Here is a 21,341-nt window from a genome sequence, read left to right as displayed (position 1 = left end):
TCTTTGTGTTTTTTTCGTTTTGGTTGTAGAGAATTGCAGAATAAGTATGTATAAACACCTAATTAGCCAGTAAAGGTTCTTTTGCCCAGCATAGTGGTGTATGCCTTTAATCCCACCTGAGATAGGCAGATTGCTATATGTTTGAGGCCATCTTGGGCTACATATCAGGATCCTGTCCCAAAGAAACCAAATATAAACTAACAACACAAAAAGTTTATTTTAAAATGAACCACAGCAATTACAAACATGTGCTAGGTTTTACAAGGATTCTGGGGGCCAAACTTAGTTCTTAGTGTTCGTAACATTTTACTGATGGAACTATCTCCACAGCCTTTGGATCTACTTTTTAGACCTACCCTGCCTGCCTTTCATTCTTGTGTGTGTGTGTGTGTGTACACACACGTGCACGTATGCACTTATGTACTCTCCATGCTACAACATACATGTAGAGGACAACCTGCAGGAGTCAGTTCTCTTGTGCCACTGTATGGTGTGGGGCCTGGAGATCAAACTCAGATCTAGTCAGACTTGGTGGGAAGTATCTACCCACAAGTACCTCTTCTTACTTGCCCTGACCCGAACTTACCTATTTTGAAGGTACTACTAAGTCAGTTGAATTACTTGGACCTCCCTTAGAGGAACCAGTGACTGCCTCCCCTTCCTGATACTGGCTGCTCCATATAGGCTGGGTTTGTGGGTGCATGAGACCCTCCAGTGCCATTTGGTTTCCTTCTCCTGTAGGTTCCCTCAATGGTAAGCACCAGCCTCAATGCAGAAGCACTGCAGTATCTCCAAGGCTACCTCCAGGCCGCCAGTGTGACATTATTGTGAACTGCATCTTCCTGACTGGCTGAAACCAAGCAAGTTTTCAACCTTTTGAACTTGTCACAAACTCCATCTTACAAAGGAGAGTAAATATTGCTTTAAGCTGAACCTTGAGCAAATTAGGTGGTTTATGTAAAAATCATCAGTATAAGTGGGTAATTTTCTAGTCTGCAACTTCACAGGACTCTTACTAACAGTGCAGTGTGTGGCACTGGTTTGCGTTGAGCATTTGCACGGTTTGGATAATTTCAGATATTTGGCAGACAGTGTGGAGATGACTATTGTTATTAAATCCTTTTGTTTTGAAGCTGTTGGCATTCAGATTTCTCTTGTCCTTTGTACTTTTGTCTGTTTCTTTGAGCTTTTATTGAAATGTGAAAAAGTAAAGAATCACTTGCTAACTTGCTAAGTAGTGCACATTTCACAGTCAAATCTGTAGTCAGCAATTTAAAAACCTCAAAATGTGTATCTAAGAGCATCTTAAGGGTGGGTTTCTAGTGCTTTCTGATACTTTTGTAAAAATGAAGGATTTCTTTTAAACCTCCCTTTTCCCCTTTGCACTCCATAAAAATTCTAATTTCTAAATTATTCAAACTCAGATTGATCTTTCTGTTGTCTTTTTTTCTTAAGGGAGAAGCAGGCACTAATACAGATTTGGGGTTTGTCTTTAAGAACTTGTAGCAGTTCCCACTGAGTGAGGCTGCTCAGATTTATTCACAGGCCCGAGGTCAGGAAGTTGCAGTAAGTGCAGAAACTTCCCAGTCTTCCTTTTGCAGACTAACCACCAGTCAGCTTGGAGCTTGGAGGCCTGGGCCAGCCTCAGAAGTGTATGGTGCCCAACTCCCTTTTTGGGCTGGGCCTGTGAAGTAGCGTTTATGTTCAAGAAATGCACTAAGCCAGGCAAAGTGACGCACACCTTTAATCCTAGCACTCAGGAGGCAGAGGCACGCAGTTGGGGCTACAAGGAGACCCTGTCTCAAGACAAAAAAAGAAGAATTAAGATACCCAATTCTTTAAAAAAATATATTATTTCTATATCATGTATGTGAGAGTAATTGCCTGCATGTGTGTAACTGTACCTGTGCTGTGCAGTACCCACAGAGGTCAGAAGAGGGCATCAGATACCCTGGAAATGGTTGTTAGTTGCCATGTGGGTGCTGGGAACTGAACTTGGGTCCTTTGAAAGAACTGCTAAGCCAACTCTCCAGCCCCTTCTCTACCATTTTAAAAAACTTTTTATTAGCTGGGCATGATGGCACACTCCTTTAATCTCAGTACTCAGGAGGCAGAGGCAGGTGGATCTCTCAGAGTTCGAGGCCAGCTGGGGCTATAGGAAGACCCTGCCTCAAAAAGACCAAAAAAGAGTTTTTATTAATTTGTATGTTGTGTTCTTTTGTGGATTTATATGCACCACATGGGTGTGTGGAGGTGCCTGCTGAGACCATAAATTGGGTATTGAATCCCCTGGAATTGGAGTTACAGGATGTTGTGAGTCACCTCCTGTGAGTTCTATGAGCACTCTACCTATACATTCTTCAGTGGACCTTTTTTTTTTTTTTTTTTGAGACAGCTGGCATGGAACTCACAGATGAGTTTATATTTTTTATCTTTCAAGGGTAACTGGCAAATGATTACCAGCAGGCGTGTGATTGACAACACTAATACATCTCCCTCACCACTGCACTCTTTTGTTTCCTTTCTCTGTCTTCAAGTTCATTTACCTGTTGTCTTTTTTTTTTTTGAGGCAGGGTCTCTCTGTAGCCCCAGCTGTCCTGGAACTATGTAGACCAGGCTGGACTGGAACTTACAGAGATCTGCCTGCTTCTGCCTCCCAAGTGCTAGGAGTAAAGGTGGGAGCCACCATGCCCGGCTTCTGTGTATATTTTGTGGATGCATGTCTGTTTATGGTGCATGCATGGGGTTCGGGACAGCTCTGCCTGAGATGGAACTTAAAAGTTGTGACTTGGTGGCGAGTGCCCTTGCCATCTCTCTGGCCACACTTTACTTCCTCAAGAGATGTGTACTGGGAAGTGAACCTGGGTGCTCTGGAAGAAGTCAGTGCTTTTAAATGCTGAGCCCTCTAGCCCCTGAATTTTTTTTTTTTTTTTTTTTTTTTACAATTTTTATTTGTGTGTATGTATATACAGACTACAAAGTATGTGTGGAGTCTGAGGACAACTTGAAGGTGCCAGTCCTTTCCTTCCACTAAGAAATAAACATCTGCATAGAACTGTGTATCTACTAAAATAGATGGAGGATCAGACAAGAATGAAGTGTTGCATGAGACTATCATGGCAGAGACTTCTAAGAGCTGGAGGAGAGGGGACTGGAACACCGTCTTCAGCAGCTCTGACACCCTGGAGGAGACTGGGTCCTGTTGCATGGAAGAGGAAGGGCTCAGAGGCCTCTCTGGCTCCCTACGGATCTGTCTACAGGATAATGGTGGCTGGGGAAGACTAGAGGTTTTCTGCATGGCATAGGTGAGGGGCCTGTACTCCTGTAGTAAAACTCACTGGGTCGATGCCACCCCCACAAAAGATCTGAAAGTAGAACAGCAACTAGTTGAGGATTCAGAGAACTGTGAGTGGGAGAGAACAGCAGGGTAATCCGGAGTGAACACCATCAAAACACAACATATGTAGTTGATAAGCATGCTACAAAAATCTTTATTCTTGAGAATTTTGCCCAGTGCTGACTGTATTAAGGCTTTGAAGAACAATGCAAGATCTGGAGGCATCAGTGCATGTGACTTTGGGGGGGGGGTCCTTTTGAGACACAGTCTCCCTGTAGCCCCAGCTGGCCTGGAACTCACTGTGTAGACCAGGCTGGCCTGGAACTCACTGTGTAGACCAGGCTGGCCTGGAACTCAGAGATCTGCCTACCTCTGCCTCGTGAATGCTAGGATTAAAGGTGTGCACCACCACGCCCTGCTCAAATGTGTTTTATTACGTGTATGACTGTATTGCCTGCATGTATGTGAGTGCACCCATGTGGGTGCTATGACTCGAACCCAGGTCCTGTGCAAGAGCAGTCAGTGCTCTTACCTGCTGAGCCATCTCTCCAGCCCTCAAATGTGACTTTTAAACAGAGACAATGTGTACATACACCCTTGGGTTCCAGACATAGCATCACCTGAAACAATAGCCAGGGGGCAGAGCACATGGTGTGGTCTCTACTTGCTACCTAGGATTGAGATGTCCTAGATTCATGCTTCTGACTGAGCTTTGGCTCGTCCTTGCATGAAGACACAGACCCAGGAAACAGACTAGAGAACCTAGACCCTAAAGGTAGTCACATGATTTTTGGCAAGGGGGCCAAAACCATTCAGTGGGCAGAAGCAGTTTTCAACAAGTGGTGCTGGGGAAGTGATGTCTGCATGCACTTTGAGTAGAGCCTTGGAACTCGAGTTCGAGGTCAGCCTGGTCTACCGTAGCAAGTTCAGGCCAGCTGTCTCAACCCCGCCCCCCCAGAAGTAATGAAGGAGGCTATGTTTATTTAGTATTTTAAGTCTGAGAAATTTAGCAGATTAGAGCTGGTTTTTGCTGTCGTACTTTTAACTCGTTCAAGGCAGTAGATGTAAACCCATCTTGCTTGGCTGATCTGTGTAATGTTTATGAAGTCAAAACCCCCAAAACACACACCACAGGATAGAGGAATTCCAGTTACCACTGCCCAAGCCCATCACCACCCTTCTGGGAGCTTCAAAGGGATCCAGTGGCAAGCAAGGTTGTTTTTGTTTTGAAAACAAAATATCTTGGGATTTCATTACATTCATCCTCAAATGCTGGGTTTTCTTCTGCATAAATTCCACAGCCAGACCTACATGCTGCCTTTAAATGAAACCCTGTTAGACTTTACCACCTGCCCATGAGGCAGCCCTTCACAGAGCTACTGCTTTCCCTCCTTCACAAAGCCACCTTTTCAGTTAATGTTCAACAGCACCAAAAAATTCATTAGTAGCTGTTTATTGATCAACGTTTGATATAAAGATAGTTCAGATCTTTAGATTTTTGCCCAGATGGAATCACAAGCATTACAAATTTCTTCTTTAAAAAAGGGAAGGGATGTCTCAGAGGGGAACCAACCTAGCAGTAGTGGCATTGGAAAATAAATTAACAAAAAAAATTTAGTATTACCATTTATTGATGACAAACACTGTTTACTTACATTCCATGGGGGAAAAGGTTCCAGCGTAATCCATGAGTGGAAGCAGTGCTGAGCTCATGCATGTGTGCACGCCACACCAGAGCACCTGCTTGCTTCCCTCCATGGAGGTGTTGATGGCATGGAACACTCCAGGGATGCCAGCCTGCGGGCTTCCAGGCCCACACACAGGTGGCATCCTCAAGAGACGTGTGGGTAGACACAATTTCTATAATTGTTCATTTGCTTAAGTCTGCTGTTAAAAACTAAATAGAAAAAGACCAAATATTTTTTTAAACCTAAAGTTTAAAATTCCTAAGCTGTCCTATTTATACAACGGTGGGAGACGTCAAGGTTTCTGAGAAGTCCAGAACTGTTCCAGCCAAGCCAGAGACACACAGCGCTGTCGCTGTTAACAGTCCTGGGTTAGTCTGGCACAACAGAAATGAGTAATCGCAGGCATAGGGCTATGATCGTTGCCGGTTAGATTACTGATGGTGTTGGTCTCGGACAAGTTTCTAAACTGCAATATAACTAGATAACTGAGAAACTGAAATGGAAATTTTATATAGTGTCATCTCAATCAAAAAAACAAAGCTAACAAGAGGCGTCACTGTTGGAAGAGAAAGCAGTGGTTACGGTGGGTACTGCTGAGGCGGGCCAGAGCGCACCGAGTTAGTGACGCAGAGTAGGAAGCATTGGATTTTCTCTGGTGTTTTGAGCTCTGGGGCCGGTCTAAGGCCTCTCTCTGGTGTGCTGTCCAGGGATGTCCCAGAGTGTCTTGTGTGTCACTCTGAAGATGGGTCATGCCTTCTGTTTCTCTTCACAGAGCAAATCATTAAAAAAAAACAAAAAAACAAAACGAGGTGCTGGTCTCCCATGGAGCCAGGCTGATGGGCAGACAGCTCCCCCAGCCGCTGCTCCTAGTGGGATGCAGGCTGGCAGAAACTGTCACTAGCAGCCCCAAATGATCATGGCCACTGCCTGGAGTCCGGTCATCTTCATCACTGCTGACTCCCTCTTATCCACCATGTCCCAGCCTCTGGAGGTATCAGAAATTCCAAATTTTCAAAGTTTTCAGTATATTCAGTATATTGGGATTTTATAGTGGTTCAGCATAGGTTCAGCACCTCCCACACCTTTAAAGAAGAAAAGATGAAAATGGCACCAGTTTTGAAAGAAAATTTTAACTTTAACATTAAAAATGAAGTCTGTCCACATGGGGCCCATTATATGGTGACTCAATTCTAGTCGTCATCGCTGGACACAAGAAGAAAGCAAGGAGGGCGTGTGCACCGTCTTAAAACCAGGGTGGGCTGGGAGCACAGCTGAGGGGTAGAGCACAGCGTGCCCGGAGACCATGGGCTCAATTCTCAACAGCACAAACACGGAACGAAGAAGAGATTTTCCTGTTTGTTTCACAGGAAAAATGGGACAGTTATGAGACATAACCTGAGGGGGTGGGGGGTGGTGGACTGCAATTGTTCTAAAGCCTGTTCTTCTCACTGTAAACTGAACCCGAAGCTGAGCACACCTGGAGAGGGGGCAAGGCAAGTTTTCCCCAGCTCAACAGTGGGCATGAACGGCATGGAGGAAGCACCTATTGCAGACACCTTCCTTAGACCCCCCGTTCACCCACACTGACAGCCTTTTATATGAGCTACTCACGCTGATGCTGGTCCATTTCCTGTTCTTGGCATCTCTGTACTCTGTTGGTCCAACTCAGACAGCAATTTTAAAATGTTAAGCGCAGCCTAGTGGGATGGAAAGAAAAGTCAAACCCCAAGGAACAGACCACACTAATGAGGAAGGAAGGGGATACCCGGCAACTTAAAATTCTGGACCCACCAGGTAAGATGTTTGAAATTTTAATGTAAAGCATAAATTTAAAAAAATTACTGGCACACGCCTTTAATCCCAGCACGTGAGAGGGAGAGGCAGGCAGACCTCCATGAAATGGAGGGCAGCCTGGTCTACATAGTGTTCCATGCCTACTGGGGCCACTGGGAGACCCTGCCTCAAAAAAGATCCCCCCAAGCCCCCAAAAAACCATAAGAATCCAGTTACCACACTAAATCACAACTTCTTTCTCATTTATTTTTCACCTGATGGTAAACTTGGTAAACTATCCTGCTCTCAGACAGGCTTTTCTTATCTTCAAATGTCAACTTGATGGGGGTATGGTCTTCCACTGAGGGTGTGCCACAGCTCTGATCTGCTCACTCTAGTAACAATCTCACCTAAACAAAACCCAAACAAGGGGCTTCCTACAAGGCCCTGTAAACAGTCCAAACCTTTCTGTCCAAAGCAAGGACTGAATGGCAGCTGTAGAAAGCACCTAACCCTGCCTCTCTTTGAGGCCACTAACCTGCTGGGCAAGGGAACAGGCCACATACCAACCGACTCCTCTCACCACCCCCAGGGCCCACGTACCATATCGTGACAGGACTCCACATCTTTGCCAATTCCATGGCTGATGAGGGGTGGCTGAGAGGAGCAATTGATGAGAGACACAAACTCATTCTTGTTGTTCTTGGGGAAGTCTTTGTATTCAACCTAAAGGAGGGAAGCGCACTGAGGCTGGGCAGGGGACGAACTCCGGCCAGCAAGCACCCAGCCTGCTGCTCAGGCCCTGACCCAGATTCTCCAGCTCCAAGAAGCTCCGCACATCCAGCCAGCATCTGCTCTTCTACTCCAAAAGGTGTGTGGGCTCGGGTTTGGGGTTTTGAGATTTAGTTGCATACATGTTTGCCTCTACACATGCACACCCCATGTGTGTGGCTGTTGCCGACAGAGGCAAAAGAGAGGTCAGAGCCCCTGGAACTGAAGTTAAGGTGGTCAGGAGCTACCATGTGGGAGTTTCCTTAGGGATAGGGAAAAGGATTCCCTCTGTCTCTGCAGGCCTATCATTCTTTTGACATTAACTTAGTGGGGGTGGGGGCAAACATGGACAACTCATGGAGTTCTCTTTTCTGCCACCTGAGTACCAGGAATCAAACTGGGGTTATCAGGCTTGGCAGCAGGTGCCTAGGTAAGACATCTAGCTGTCCTCCCCTGGCCAAGCCCAGCCCACACTGCCACCACCATTTGCACCATCCAGTCATCTAGACAAAGCATCTGATCTGTTCGGGGTTGAGTCTGTCAGTTCTGGGGACTGAACCCAGAGCCTTACACATACTAGGAAGGTACTCTACCCTGAGCACCATCCTCAGAAAGAACCCTGCTTTAGTTTTAAAATATGGCGTAGAAGTTCATTTTATGAAGGGAACTGAAAGATAACCTGACCAAGGAAGAGCCTCCCAGCTCTGGCCTAACAGTTACCTGGAATCCCTGGACTCTGGAAAGATAGTCCAGTTGCTCAGAGGGTCTTGTGAGAGGTCCGTGGGGTACGTGGCCTGAAGAGATGTTACTCTTTAAAATGGTCTCGGCTGTGGGCGAGGTGCCCCCATACAACAACTCTCGGGCTATCATGGCAGTTACCGTGGCCTTGGCAGGATTTGGAGCCACCCTGGTGAAATCTTTGGTGTGATGTCCTTGGCTAACTCCAACTGCTTGGGCAACCTCTGGCACCATGGGAAGGATTCCAGCTGGCAGCTGCTGATGGCTAAGATAAGGCATCCTGAACTCATCCTCTTTATTACCTGAAGAGGGACACACACAGCTCAACCACCCAAGATGCCATAATGCTGGGAACCCCATGTCACTCTTCTACCACCCCACACACAAAGCTCCAAGAAGGCAGCAGCTACCAGGCTGTGTATTGTCCCACAGGTACCATGTAGACCCAGACCACACTGGTCAGGATGATGCAAACATCACACTTACTAGTTCCATTTTCATCTCCAACACTAGGTTCAAAAAACGTTACTTTTCTTCCGTCACCTGGTTTCTTTACTGGGGTCTTAAAAAAGAAAAAGTCATGAGCACGAACAAGCTGTTGTGGTGTACATGTGCTACCTGTAACACAAAGCCTACCACGTGACCCCCACCAGTCAGGCAAAATGAAACCTGTCCATATCAGGGCATTTACATGGAGCAGATCCCCATGAGCACAGAGTTCTGTGCTCAACACCAGAAGGCACTTGGCCAGGAGAAGCAGCTGGCGTGGAAGAGCTCACCCCAGTCTGTGGACTCCAAGGAAAGTGGAGTCTGCATGAAGCTAACCAGTCAAGTATTTTACCCAGAACTGAACCTAGAAGTAACACTCAGCAAAAAACCTGGGGGGGGGGGCGCCTGCGGCAATAATTTTATCACACTCAACATCTTTTTGAGATTTAACAAGGGAAAGACGCCTGGGGACGGGAGTACGAACACCAAGCTCATGAGTGGCTGGGTCTTGGGTAGACTTTGCAGCTACAGCTGTTTCTCAGGAATGGGCCTAACAGCCCTTGGGAGAGGCCCAGTGCTACTATAGTCTATTCCAGCAGCACGGCAGCTGGCACCAGGACAGGAAGCTGAGGTTCTCACCAAGTCTGCTGACTTGCATAGCTGAGTTCTCAGCATGGGAATACATTCAACTACCAGTTCACAGGAGAAAAGAATTTCAATCCGAATGAAGTATCTACTTGCCCCATAGGAGTAGAGGGGCTGTGTCCCACAAGCCCCTTTGGGCACAGATGAGAATCATACTTGTTCATTCCAACCCCCAACTGCCCATCAGAGGGGGAGAACAGGATGCCCTCTAGAGCACCCAGCTCATAAGGATACTAAAACAGGGGAGACTTAACCCCAGCCACACTGGGGGCCAGATGAATGGGACAAGCAAACTCCCTCCTACAAACACTAATCTCCAATCAGATGAGCCCCAGGGGGCAGGCTGCTTACTGCCAGGAGGATGAAGCCTTGCCCCAGGCTTGCCCCTGCAGGGAGCTAGGCCACCTGGCAGGGAGAGTCCCAGCAGTCACCTTCTCCTCTGACTTGAGCGCTGGCTTGGTGGGCTGCGCCTGTGGGACTTTGAACCCCAGGATCTCCAGCATGTTCTCTGCGGCGTTGCGCTTGGCCACCTTCTTGTTGGTGCCTGCTCCTTCTGCAGTGTGGTTCCCAACTTTGACCTGTGGACAGCAGTCAGCACACTCGTGCTTAAACCTACTGAAGACCAGGCAGGGAAGGCATGCTGCCAAAGACCCCAGAGACGCTGAGGGCCAGGCAGCTTCACAAGGTGCTCCACTGAGCTGGCTGTTGGAACATGGCCCCCATCAAACATTCAGTTATATTAACACAGACACACTGAGTACTCAATACTCACCTGACCATCCATTACACTCATAGAGTGGACAGTTCTGTATATGACTGCGGGACACTGCACACCCAACTCTGTGGTCAGATGTCATTTTAAGTCGACAATTTGAAATTGGCCTGAAATAACTGTAAATATCCCAGGAAAGAAGTCCTCAAATTCCAGAGAAAAGGTTAGGAGTGCAGATGAGGTTTACAATCAATAAGGCACACAGCCATGGAGGTGCAACTAGTCACAGAGGTCACAAAGGTCCGCCAGCACAGAAATGGCACATAGCTTCGAAACAGCATTTAGATGTCTGCTGCTTCAACTTCCACTTTAAGTGTTGATGCTAACAAACTACCAGCTCGTTTCCATGCCAGAACCAAATCCTCAACTCTATACCACAGACTGTCAGTGACAGGAACAACTTTGCTAAAATGGATGGTAAAAGCATCACGTGCTATCTAATTCTGTAACACTATCATTGGTGACAGTCCAATTAGGGATGTATAAGACGTACAATGGAGTCCTGGCATAGTGGCACACACCTTTAACCCCAGCACAGGGAGGCAGAGGTAGGTGGACCTCTGAGACCGGAGAGTTCCAGGCCAGCTGGGGCTATGGAGAGAACGTCTCAAGAAACAAAACAGGAGCTGGAGAGATGGTTCAGCAGTTAAGAACACTGGTTGTTCTTGCAGAAGATCTGGGTTCGAATCCCAGCACCCACATGGCAGCTAACAACTGTCCGTAACTCCAGTCCCAGGGCATCCAACAGCCTCTTCTGTCTTCCTCGGGCACTGCACGACATAGGTGCACTTACCTACATGCAGGCAATAGATGCATACACATAAAATACATTTTTTTTAAAGTTTAAAAAAAAATAAAAATAACCCTACAGTAGAGAATATTACATGTAATTTGTGTGTCACAATCCTATTTATATATTTTTTTATTTTATGTGTATGAGCGTATTGCCTGCAGGTGTGTTAAGTGCACTCATGTCATGCAATGCTTACGGAGGTCAGAAGAGGGCATCAGATTCCCTGGAACTGGAGTTATGGAAGGTTGTTAGCCACCATGTAGGTGCTAGGAATTGAATCCAGGTTCTCTACAGAGCAGCCAGTGCTCTTAACCGCTGAGCCATCTCTTCAGCCCTCCTATCAATACATTTATAAAAAGTCTGGGTGTGTGTGTATGCGTCTCCCTCTCTCTTGTACATGCCTGGATCTATTCAGTGGAGCCCTCCTCCTTAAGGGCTGTTTGCTGAAAAGTTCCAGCATACTACATTACAGTTGTTCTTGACCAAAGGCACCTGGCTGCTAAAACCAAAAGCTCATGTCACAAGACTGAAGGAGTCAAAGAAAACCTTCCCCAGCCTGTGGAGAGTGACTGAGGGCTGGCCACTTCTCAGGCATATCATTGGCCCAAATTCCACTTACAGAATGGATCATCACTTTCCCATTTCTCAGGCATGTCACTCGCCCAAATTCCACTTACAGAATGGATCATCACTTTCCTACCTTTTGAGTGGGAAAGAACAGGGGATGCTTCCATCAATTGAAAACTGCTACACAGGGTGAAAAACTGAGTCCCTTATCTACTGGATGCTCCAAGACCTGAGGGTGCCTGAAACCCAGAGAATAGCGAGCACACTATGTTTCTCAAACACAGCTGACCTGCCCTGCAAAGTGGCTGTCAAGTGACTACTGAACAGGTAGTATGTAGCACGCACACAGGGACAACAGGACATTCCACGTTCCAGTGGATGGAGCAGAAGGTTGGAGATTCCATTACACAATTCAAGATGGTGCACAGCTAAAAATATGAGCTGTTTTTTTCTAGAATTTTCCATTTGATATTTTCAAACCTCATCTGACTATACGTAAGAAACTCTGGAGAGCAAAGCTTTGGATGCAAGACCTACTGTATTCTGTTTTCCCTGAAAAACATTTGAAAATGCAGATCACAGTAACCCAAGATATCTGTGAACTGCTAAGTAAACTAATTACCAGGCGACCCATTCCACCCCAACCTAAAGGTTACTGTAATCCAAGTGGCCCACATGGATTCCAGGATCTAGCAGCAGGGTTGGGAGGAGCACAGGCAAAATGCTGACAGTTCTTGGCAAACTGAGCTCTTATAACGAACAGCATCCTAAACCTCTCAGGAGGGACGTGAGGAAAAGGTCACTCAGCCCCAGCATCAGTGCTCTTCTGACTCCACACAAGATGCCCCACTGCCTGTCAGCAGGGCTGCACCCTGTATGCAGACAGCGGCGTGTGGCTCAATCTTCACACTGCTGCAGTGTTTGGTGGCGGTGCGACCCAACAGAAGAGAACCAACCCACCTGCATCACAAACTCCCTGCGGCGAGGGAGGCCTCGCTCTGTGAGGAGCATGTATTCCGGCTCCTTCTCCTTTTTGGCCTGTTGGATCTGAGCCAGTCTGCTGATGGGGTTCATTCCTTGGCCATATTCTGGGCCTGTCTGCAGCTGAGGAACAAAATGTAGTCATGTCACTAACAGAAGGGACCCAGCTAATCTCAAGGTCAGCAGAAGGCAGCAGACAAGACTTAAGTGTCAGTCTTTTAAATTACTTTTACTTTGTATAAGTGTATTGCCTGTGTATGTGTAAATCACCTGTGCTGTGCGATTCCCAAGGAGATCAGAAGGCGATGTTGGATCCCCTGGAACTGGAGTTATGGACCATTGTTAATTGCCATGTCTGTGCTGGGATTCGAACCTGGGTCTTCTGTAAGAACAGCCCAGTGCTCTTAACCACTGAGCCATCTCGCCAGTCCCAGTGTCCTTACTTTTACTCAACCTGTATGGTACTGATAAAGGGTCTACTATGTCTGGCATGTGGCACTGGACAGCAACCAGGCTTCTAAGCCAACTACTGCCCTGGTAGCAATAGGTGGCTGCTGGAAGAAGGGCTCTCACCTTGCCTGTGGGTTTGCTTTTCTTCTTGATTCTGGGCTTCACTCGCTCCACTGTGGGCAGAGGTGGCAGCTTCCTCAGCTCCTCCAGCACAGCCCTGGCTGCATTCTTCTTTGAAATTTTCTTGCTCTTCCCTTCACCTTCCCCTACAAATTCCCCAACTGAAACCCTGGTCACAAAGTTCTTCATGTGGGGCGGGCCACTCTCCCGGGCCACCTGTGTCAGAGGGAAAGACTGAGTGAAAGCGTGACAGACACTTGTTTAAAGTGATGGGGCACACTGGTTGGCACAGTCGCTTCAAAAAACCGCAGATGAAGGGACTCTGATGACGGGTTAATGAACGAAGTGTGTCAAAGGGAAGAGAGAACTCAGAGCTCCCCGTTCCCAAACTGCTTTATGACAGACCTATTAAGATGGAGCCTCACTATATAGCACTCCCCTGAGGTCAGAGAACAACTTTCAAGAGTCAGTTCTCTCCTTCTACCATGTGGGTCACAGGGATGGCGGCAAGTGCCTTGACCCACTGAGCTGTCTGGATGGCCCTCAGTTATGCTCTTGAGTCTGAGGAGACAAGCAATCACTAAGGAACTGTGAGACTGGCCACCATGCTTCCTGCCATAATGGCCCATCTTCAGTGTGGCCAACTGCAGCTGCCTCGAGGGAAGCAGGCCCAACATAGCCCAGAAGCAACTGCAGCACAGAGTTCAAGTTCATTATCCATCTGAACCTTTGGCTGAAAGAGAGCTTAGTAAACACTGGCTGCCGTGCAGCTGTAAAGAGAAGGGAGAGGGAGAGGAGGGAAGGGAAAAAGCTCTAAGTCCGACAAGCTGCTGCCAGGGTGGCTTTCGGCGCTGGGTCAATAAAGAGCTCCACTGCAGGAGCGCAGCTCTGCTAGCAAGTGAGTGAAGTCTACAGACATTGTTCAGATACTAAAGAAAGGGACAGCTGGGTGCTCACCCACCCCGGTCTGCAGAGGGTAACACAGAACCACTGACACCTGCAGTGGTGGGAGGACTCAGGGCAGAGATTGGACAAGATGTGAGTGTTATCTTTCACAGTTTTAACTTGGAATAATTTTGTTCTAAATGTTTAAAGGGGGGAGGTATGGCTAAAAAAGTCCAAATGTCACAATGAGGAAGGGGGATGACAACTGGGCACAGCCCGCAGCAGGCAGACACCAGAAGAACAAGTGTTAGAGACCAACACACCAGTGTGCCACCATGCTCAACCTATAAGTTGAGGGATTTTTTTTTTTTTGAGAGAGGGTAGGGTCTCCCTGGAGCCCCAGCTGGCCTGGGACTCACTTTGTAGACTAGGCTGGCCTTGAACTTTACAGTAGATAAACTTTACTTCAATCTATGATCAGGTGGGGGAGAAGGAACACTGGAATACTACACCTGATGGCAGACCTGCTCTGGAAAAGTAAAACAGTGCAAAGGCATCTTTTTTCAGGGATCTGTGGTTGGTGGTACAGGAACATTCTGATGTCACTGGCCGCCTGAGCCATAGGAAGGGAAAAAGGAGGCTCAAATATGGAATGGGGTTGGGTGTGACTGAGTGGCAGTGATGACTCAGCACACTTGAGGTTCTGGGGTCCATTTCCCAGAAAGAAGACAGAACAGAGGGGCAGGACCCTGTGGTGTGAGAATCAAGTTAGAGCTATAAACATGTTGTCTTACAGACAGACATCTTTCCTCACATGGTCTGCTAAAAGGGCCTGGAACAAGAGTTCCCTAGCAGCAGCTAGCACATACAGCCTGTCGCCTTGTCTCCACATGCCATGCCTACAACAATAAACCAAGTCTGCTTGGAGAAATGGCTGAGCAGGGAAGTCTAGATAGAGTAAGGTCGAGCCGTCCACTACACCAGAAACTTAAGTTCTGGAATCTGAAGGAAGAGGTATGCAGACAATGGAACAGGAAAGCACTGTCTCCAACAAGTTGTGCAGGAAGGTGAGACCCAGAGCCCCTCCCCAGGTACTCATCAGTGTCTTCTCAAAACGTACCAGTGCTGAAGGCTAGAATGAACCTCCTCAGAGCAGAGAATGACAACTCGGGTCAGGCACTGATCTCACTGACTGTGCGGGCAAGGAAGCTCACCAGAGAACACCTGTGCCCTCGAGGATGCTGGGGGCCTCACTGTTGATTTTGGTTTTGTTTGTTTGTTTGTTTGTGGTGGGGTCTCCTTATAGTCCCAGGTGGCCGGGAAATCACTACGTAGACCAGGCTGGCCTCAATTTCATAGAGGTCTGCCTGCCTCTGCCTCCCAAGTGCCGGGATTAAAAGATGTATGCCACCATGCACGGACTTTTGTTTTTTTGAGATAGGGTCTCACTGTGTACCTTGAACTTGTAGCCTATAGGGACAGAATTCATGTCAGTGGTTGACAGAAAGTGAGAATAGAAGGGATTGAGACAGACACAGGGAACTTTTCAGAGTTAAAACACCTTCTATGTCTTGACTGTAACAGGGGCTACACTCAGGAGGTAAAGAGATTCAGAAGTTCAAGGTCATCTTCAGCTACATAGGAGTTCACAGCCAGCCCGAGATACACGAGACCCTGTTTCATAACAACCCTGCCAAAAAACACTTGATGAGACACACCAGCAGGCACCAGGGCCAGCAGGGACAAACTGAGCTCTGAAATGAGCGCTGCCAGCAGTGGGTGAGACCTAAATTCTGAAGAGCAGAAGGCATCTGTACAGACACAAGTTAGTACAGACAGCATTAATGTCAGGTAGGAGGGGAGAGGAAAGTTTGTGTTTACACTAGAATAGCAGCTTGGAAATTCAGGACTGTCATTTTGACTACAGCCCCTCAACCCCAAGATGATGCTGGTCAGCCTCTTCAATGACTGCCAGACAACAGGAACCCTGGGAACAATGAGGGCACAACTGCCAAGGGTCTCCCAAATGCCCTCTGGCAGGGAGCCCAAAAAGCAGTGCATGAAGTTCTGAATTCCCTACACTGGACAGTAGGTGATGTCACATGATACTTTGAGGATCGACATTTTGTGGTGACCCTGCCAAAACTCATGCAGGATGAGAGCCACTCTACAAACTGGCCTCAGAACAAGCCAACAATGTCGAACACAAAGAAAGGTTGAGGACTGTCACAGGTGAGGAGATGGGAAGGGCCGGCTGAAAGCAAGGCCCGGGGCCGGACACCAAAACAGACATGACCACTTGTGGAGAGTGGGCAGAGTGTGAGTAGAGGGCATGTGTGATGACACATGAGAATAATGCTCAGATCCTGGATTTAATAATGGGATGGGGCTCAAAGTCGTTGCTCCAATCCCCAGAATCTGGGGCATCACATCTGACCAGCATTCTCATGCAACTTGTCAGAATAGAAGCTAACACTCGGGTGCCACATGCTTCCAGAGGAAGAAAAGCGGATGCAGTGAGGTGTCAGTCACCAGGGAATGTGAGCGAACAGCATGTTCAAGGTCCTGTTCTTAAAACTTTTCTGTTAAGCTTGGCATGTTTGAAAATTGAAAATAATGTCCAGGAAACAAAGTATGCCCAAGAAACAGCTGTCAGGCTGAGGGGACCCAACCTGCTTCACCCTATAGGGGCCCAGACTGCAGTCTAGTGTGAGTGGCCTTCCCATGGCTCAGATCAAACCTGAGTGCCACCACCAGCTCACTCTAATCCCACCTGGCCCTCAGCAGCAGTTTGTACCATCTACTAAATCAGAAGCATGACCTGAGCAATCCTTGGTGTGAACCTGGAAGAGATGCCTCCAGTGACCATCACTCAGCACCACCACCCTTGCTAGCTAAACTTGTATGCCCTGCCCTCCTGTTAACACCTAACATGAGCTCCTCAGTGGCAGCCTGTACGCCAGCTGAGTAACCCACAAGTCAGGTCATAGCCACATGCTTTCAGAATGCACAATGGGACCTTGAGTTTGACCCCCAGCTTTCATGTAGAAAAGCAGGACAAGGTGGCGCATACTTGTGGGCCCAGTGCCAGGGAGGGAGAAACAGGAGATCTCTGGGGCTCACTGGCTGGCCAACCTAGCTAAACCTGGGAGCCCAAGGTCTCTGTGAGAGATCCGTCTCAGGAAAACAAGGTGGGCCAGTGGGATGGCTCAGTGCATAAAGCACTTGCCATGCAAGCCTGAAGACCGAGGTTCGATCCCCGCAACCCTTCTAAAGATGGAAGGAGAGAACTGACTCAACAAAGTTGTCCTCTGACCTCACCCATAACTGTGGCACACTTGTGCACATATGACAATAATTTTTTTAAAAAGAAAGAAAACGGTTTCTTTGGCTTTGCAAGATGGCTCACAGCTTGCCATCATGCCTGACAACCTGAGTTTGATCCCTGGGACTGACATGGTAGATGGAGAGACACACACACACACACACACACACAGATGGAGACACACACACACACACACACACACACACACACACACACACACACACACACACACACACACACGAGATAAGAATAAAATTTCAGAGTTGAGGCTGTGCCTGAAGTGGCAGAGCACCTGCCTAACACGCGCACAACCCTAAGGTCCATCCCCAGCACTGCATAAACCAGGCAAGGTGGCGCATGCCTGTAATCCCAGCCCTAGGAATACTGAGACAGGAAGAAAAGGAGTTCAGGGTCACTCTTGGCTACACAGGGAGTTTGAGGTCAGCCACAACAATAACAACAAAACTCTCATCAACATGGAATTAAAAAGAAAGAATCTGGCTGGGCGTGGTGGCGCACGCCTTTAATCCCAGCACTCGGGAGGCAGAGGTGGGTGGATCTTTGTCAGTTCGAGGCCAGCCTGGTCTACATAGTGAGTTCCAGGACAGCTGGGGCTACAGGGAGACCCTGTCTCAAAAAAAAAAAAGAAAAGAAAAAAGAGAAAGAATCTGCCATGTGATAAATCACAAGGGGATTTTTAAACTCTTCCTTCCCTTTCTTAGTCGACTGGACTATGCTGTCTGTAAAGGAAATGTACTAAAATGTACTTTATTTTCCATTTTGAACAAACAGCCCATTAATTATTGTTTTTAGAACATCAAATCTCCAACAAATGATATTAAAAGTGTAACTTGGAAATAGCAAACCCAAGTTCTTTCCTAAACAACCCTGGCAAGACTTGGGGAGACCACTATGCTGTCAGTCTGCCCATCAGCTTGTCTGGGGTGTACGTAGCACCATCTCCAGCAGAAAACTCTAGGTGTTTGTCAGGAACTTTCCAGAGATGAGGGCTCTGATCTAATCAGTATTTTTAACTCACTGATGGATTCAAAATCTGAACAGAGGACTTGGAAAGTGAGAAGCTGGGGTAGGGGTGGGGATGTCGGAGGGGGTAAGCTGGAGGCATTCCTTTAAGGGGTTCATCTTGGCTCTGGCCCCTCCTGGCACTGCTCTTTGCTTCCTGGCTGTCACAAGGTGAGCAGCTTTCCTCTACCATGGCCTTTCCCCCTTTTTCCAAGTTTCTGCTTCTCCACAGGCCTCACACCAATGGAGCCAGCCACCCATGCACTGAAGTCTCTGAAAAAAGACACACCTTCTTCTTATTTCTTTCAGGTATTTGTCACAAAAGTCCAACTGACACCACACTTAAGAACAGCCATAGTATCCTGGAGGTTCAACTTGCTTTCCAGAGTGGTGACGTGACAGATGCTCTCTCCTAGGTGCCCGTGTAAGGAACCAAGGCACAGCTAGGGGTCCACAGCTACCCCAAAAGTAAGGATTGCAAAAGAAAAAAATAAGCACTGCTTTGCCAAGTGTAAGGTCTGAGTCTTAAGTATGGAGGGTCACATTATATGAGTTATTATTTGAGCATTTTTTAAATTTGAGTATTTAAGAGAAGCATTGATCCTATAATGAATCCTAACAATTTTTTTTATCCTAACAATTTTTTGTATTGCGTGCAAATATGCAAGTGCACCCTGTCATGCAATGCCCAAGGAGGGCAAAAGAGGGTAGGTATCGAATTCCCTGGACTGGAATTACAAACAGTTGTTAGCTACCATGTGGGTGCTGGGTGTGGGTGCTTTGAACCTAGGTCCTCTGCAAGAGCAGTCAGTACACTTAATTGCTGAGCCATCTCTCCAGCCCCCTAACAATTTTTTGAAAGAGAAATTCCTACATGTAAAATAAGCTTACCTCAAAATTCACAGGCAAGTTCCGTTTCAGTGCAATCTCAAAGACTTGACTTATTTCTGATTTATTGAGATTTTCTTCTTCTGATTCTTTTCCATTCATCTGAAAGAAGAATGACTGTTAAGAGTTACCTTTTCGTTACCAATAGTCCCAGCTACAAAAGTAAATCCTGAGGGCACTGAACCTTGCCTTTATGGATTTAATAATGAATCAGTTAACAAGGCCACATGCCATTACATCCTAAATGATTAAAAATAAGCCGGGCGTGGTGGCGCACACCTTTAGTCCCAGCACTGGGGAGGCAGAGGCAGGCGGATCTCTGTGAGTTCAAGGCCAGCCTGGTCTACATAGTGAGTTCCTGAGTTCCAGGACAGCTGGGGCTACAGGGAGACCCTGTCTCAAAAAAACACACACACAAAAATTTAATTTCTTGATTTATTTTTATTTTATGTGTATGGGTCTTATGCTAGCATGCATGTAAGTGCAGCACGTGTGTGCAAATGCCTGCTGAGGCCAGGACATCGGATCCCCTGGAACAGCAGTTATAAGATGGTTTCAGTCCTTCATGTGGGTGCAGGGTACTGAATCTGCATCCTCTGCAAGAGCAGCCCAGGCTCCTAACCACTGCGCCGTCTGTCTCTCCAGCACCCCTGGAAACTACTTTTTAAAAAGAATGCAGTGGAACAGAAATAGAAATGACCAAGAACCCTGGCTCTCATACTCAGTACAGGGGCAAAAAGCCACGGTGTGAACTAATACAGTCTCTCTGATGAGGATGGCAAACCCATCCTGGCACCAAGAGTCACCATAGCCCCCCTTGCCAGGAGAGATCCAAGAGATACCATAGGCCAGCCTGGCACAGCAACAGGAGGCTGGTCTGGCCAGAGCCATTGGCTTTGCAGTGGTGCTTCCCTTTTGTCAAAATCTGTAAAACCTTGTTTCTAAAATTAGCCCCCAGCAGCATCAGCATGATGTGCCCAGTGTTCAGTACTCCTGAGCAGGAAGCAGCCTACACTTTTTCTTTTCCCTAGATGGGCTTGCCATGTTGTCCAAGCTGTGCTCAAACTCCTGGACTCAAGCATCCTCCTGCCTCAAGTACCTGGGATTCCAGGGGCACACCACTCCTCGGCCCTAGCACTTGCTTTTTTTGTGAGCAAGTCTTCCTCCAAGGTGCTTTAGAAGGCTACAGATCCACAAAATTTAGTTTTGAAGTCTGTGTACACACGTGTGTCTGTGCACCAGAAGATAAACTCGTGTCAGTCTCAGACACCATCAAACTTTGAGACCTCTCACGGGCCTGGAACTCACCATGCAGGTGAGCTGGCCAGCCAGCACACCCCGATGATGGGCCTGTCTATGCCCTTCCAGCACTGGGATTACAAACACGCACCACCACTGGATTATTTTATGTGCACCATGCCTGGTTTATGCAGTGTTGATGGTCAAACCTAGGGTTCTGCTAACCCTACGTAAGCACTCTACCAACTGAGCTACACTTCAATCCCAGAATAAAGCTTTCTTACAGCTGTTTATTTGAAATGTACTCAGAGGGGTTTGTTTTCATTCTGATTGGGGGTGGTGTTGAGACAGGGTCTCACGTAGCCCAATCTGGCCTCAAATTGACTATGTATCTATGGATGACCTTTAACTCCTGATCCTTCTGCCTCTTCCTTCCAAATGTTGGAATTCTAGACATGCAGCATGGCAAAAGGCTTGATTTTTTTTTTTTTTAAATAAAAGGGGTAACATAAAAAATAATCATAATAAATAGTCCGACCACTTTCGTGCTAAGCAGCTGTGAGTGAGAACATTCTCCGTCTTGATACACAGACCACAATTTGGAAATAAACTGGACTAAGACCAAGAAAGGACTCGGCCACCATGCACACCCAGATGCCAATACTTTGTTCATGTGATCAGCTCAATTATACACTTGTTTTTGTTTCTGTATTTAATTGCTGTATTCCCAGCAACTTTTTTTTTGGTCTTTTTGAGACACGGTCTCCCTGTAATCCCAGCTGTCCTGGAACTCACTATGTTTACCAGGCTGGCCTCAATCTCACAGAGATCCACCTGCCTCTGCCTCTTGAGTGCTG

At 47.2% G+C, this 21,341-nt stretch overlaps 2 protein-coding genes across 9 annotated transcripts in view; one reads left to right on the top strand and one right to left on the bottom strand.

Annotated features, from left to right (window-relative positions):
- Positions 1-1,425, top strand: part of Cse1l (chromosome segregation 1 like) — a 44,210-nt gene extending 42,785 nt beyond the window's left edge. For both annotated transcript variants that reach the window (XM_008835573.3, XM_029564727.1), the window contains one exon: positions 742-1,425. In XM_008835573.3, the coding sequence (XP_008833795.1) occupies positions 742-831 (90 nt within the window). In that variant the 3' untranslated portion in view covers positions 832-1,425. The remainder of the gene's footprint in view (positions 1-741) is intronic.
- A 3,349-nt stretch (positions 1,426-4,774) lies between these two features.
- The window catches only part of Stau1 (staufen double-stranded RNA binding protein 1), a 27,928-nt gene continuing 11,361 nt past the window's right edge, over positions 4,775-21,341 (bottom strand). For 2 of the 7 annotated variants that reach the window (XM_008835572.3, XM_008835567.3), the window contains 9 exons: positions 19,249-19,362; positions 13,128-13,358; positions 12,534-12,677; positions 9,873-10,019; positions 8,794-8,869; positions 8,290-8,609; positions 7,402-7,524; positions 6,637-6,722; positions 4,775-6,107 (listed from right to left, as the gene is read on the bottom strand). In XM_008835572.3, the coding sequence (XP_008833794.1) occupies positions 6,092-6,107; positions 6,637-6,722; positions 7,402-7,524; positions 8,290-8,609; positions 8,794-8,869; positions 9,873-10,019; positions 12,534-12,677; positions 13,128-13,358; positions 19,249-19,362 (1,257 nt within the window). In that variant the 3' untranslated portion in view covers positions 4,775-6,091. The remainder of the gene's footprint in view (positions 6,108-6,636; positions 6,723-7,401; positions 7,525-8,289; positions 8,610-8,793; positions 8,870-9,872; positions 10,020-12,533; positions 12,678-13,127; positions 13,359-19,248; positions 19,363-21,341) is intronic. The other 5 variants (XR_607361.3, XR_607362.3, XM_008835570.3 and 2 more) reach the window with 5 other exon arrangements.

Source organism: Nannospalax galili, unplaced genomic scaffold (genome assembly GCF_000622305.1).
Source record: "Nannospalax galili isolate Female #2095 unplaced genomic scaffold, S.galili_v1.0 scaffold2378, whole genome shotgun sequence".
Lineage (NCBI taxonomy): Eukaryota > Metazoa > Chordata > Mammalia > Rodentia > Spalacidae > Nannospalax > Nannospalax galili.
The sequence above is the reverse complement of the archived record's forward strand: the minus strand, read 5'-3'. Positions and strand labels throughout refer to the sequence as shown.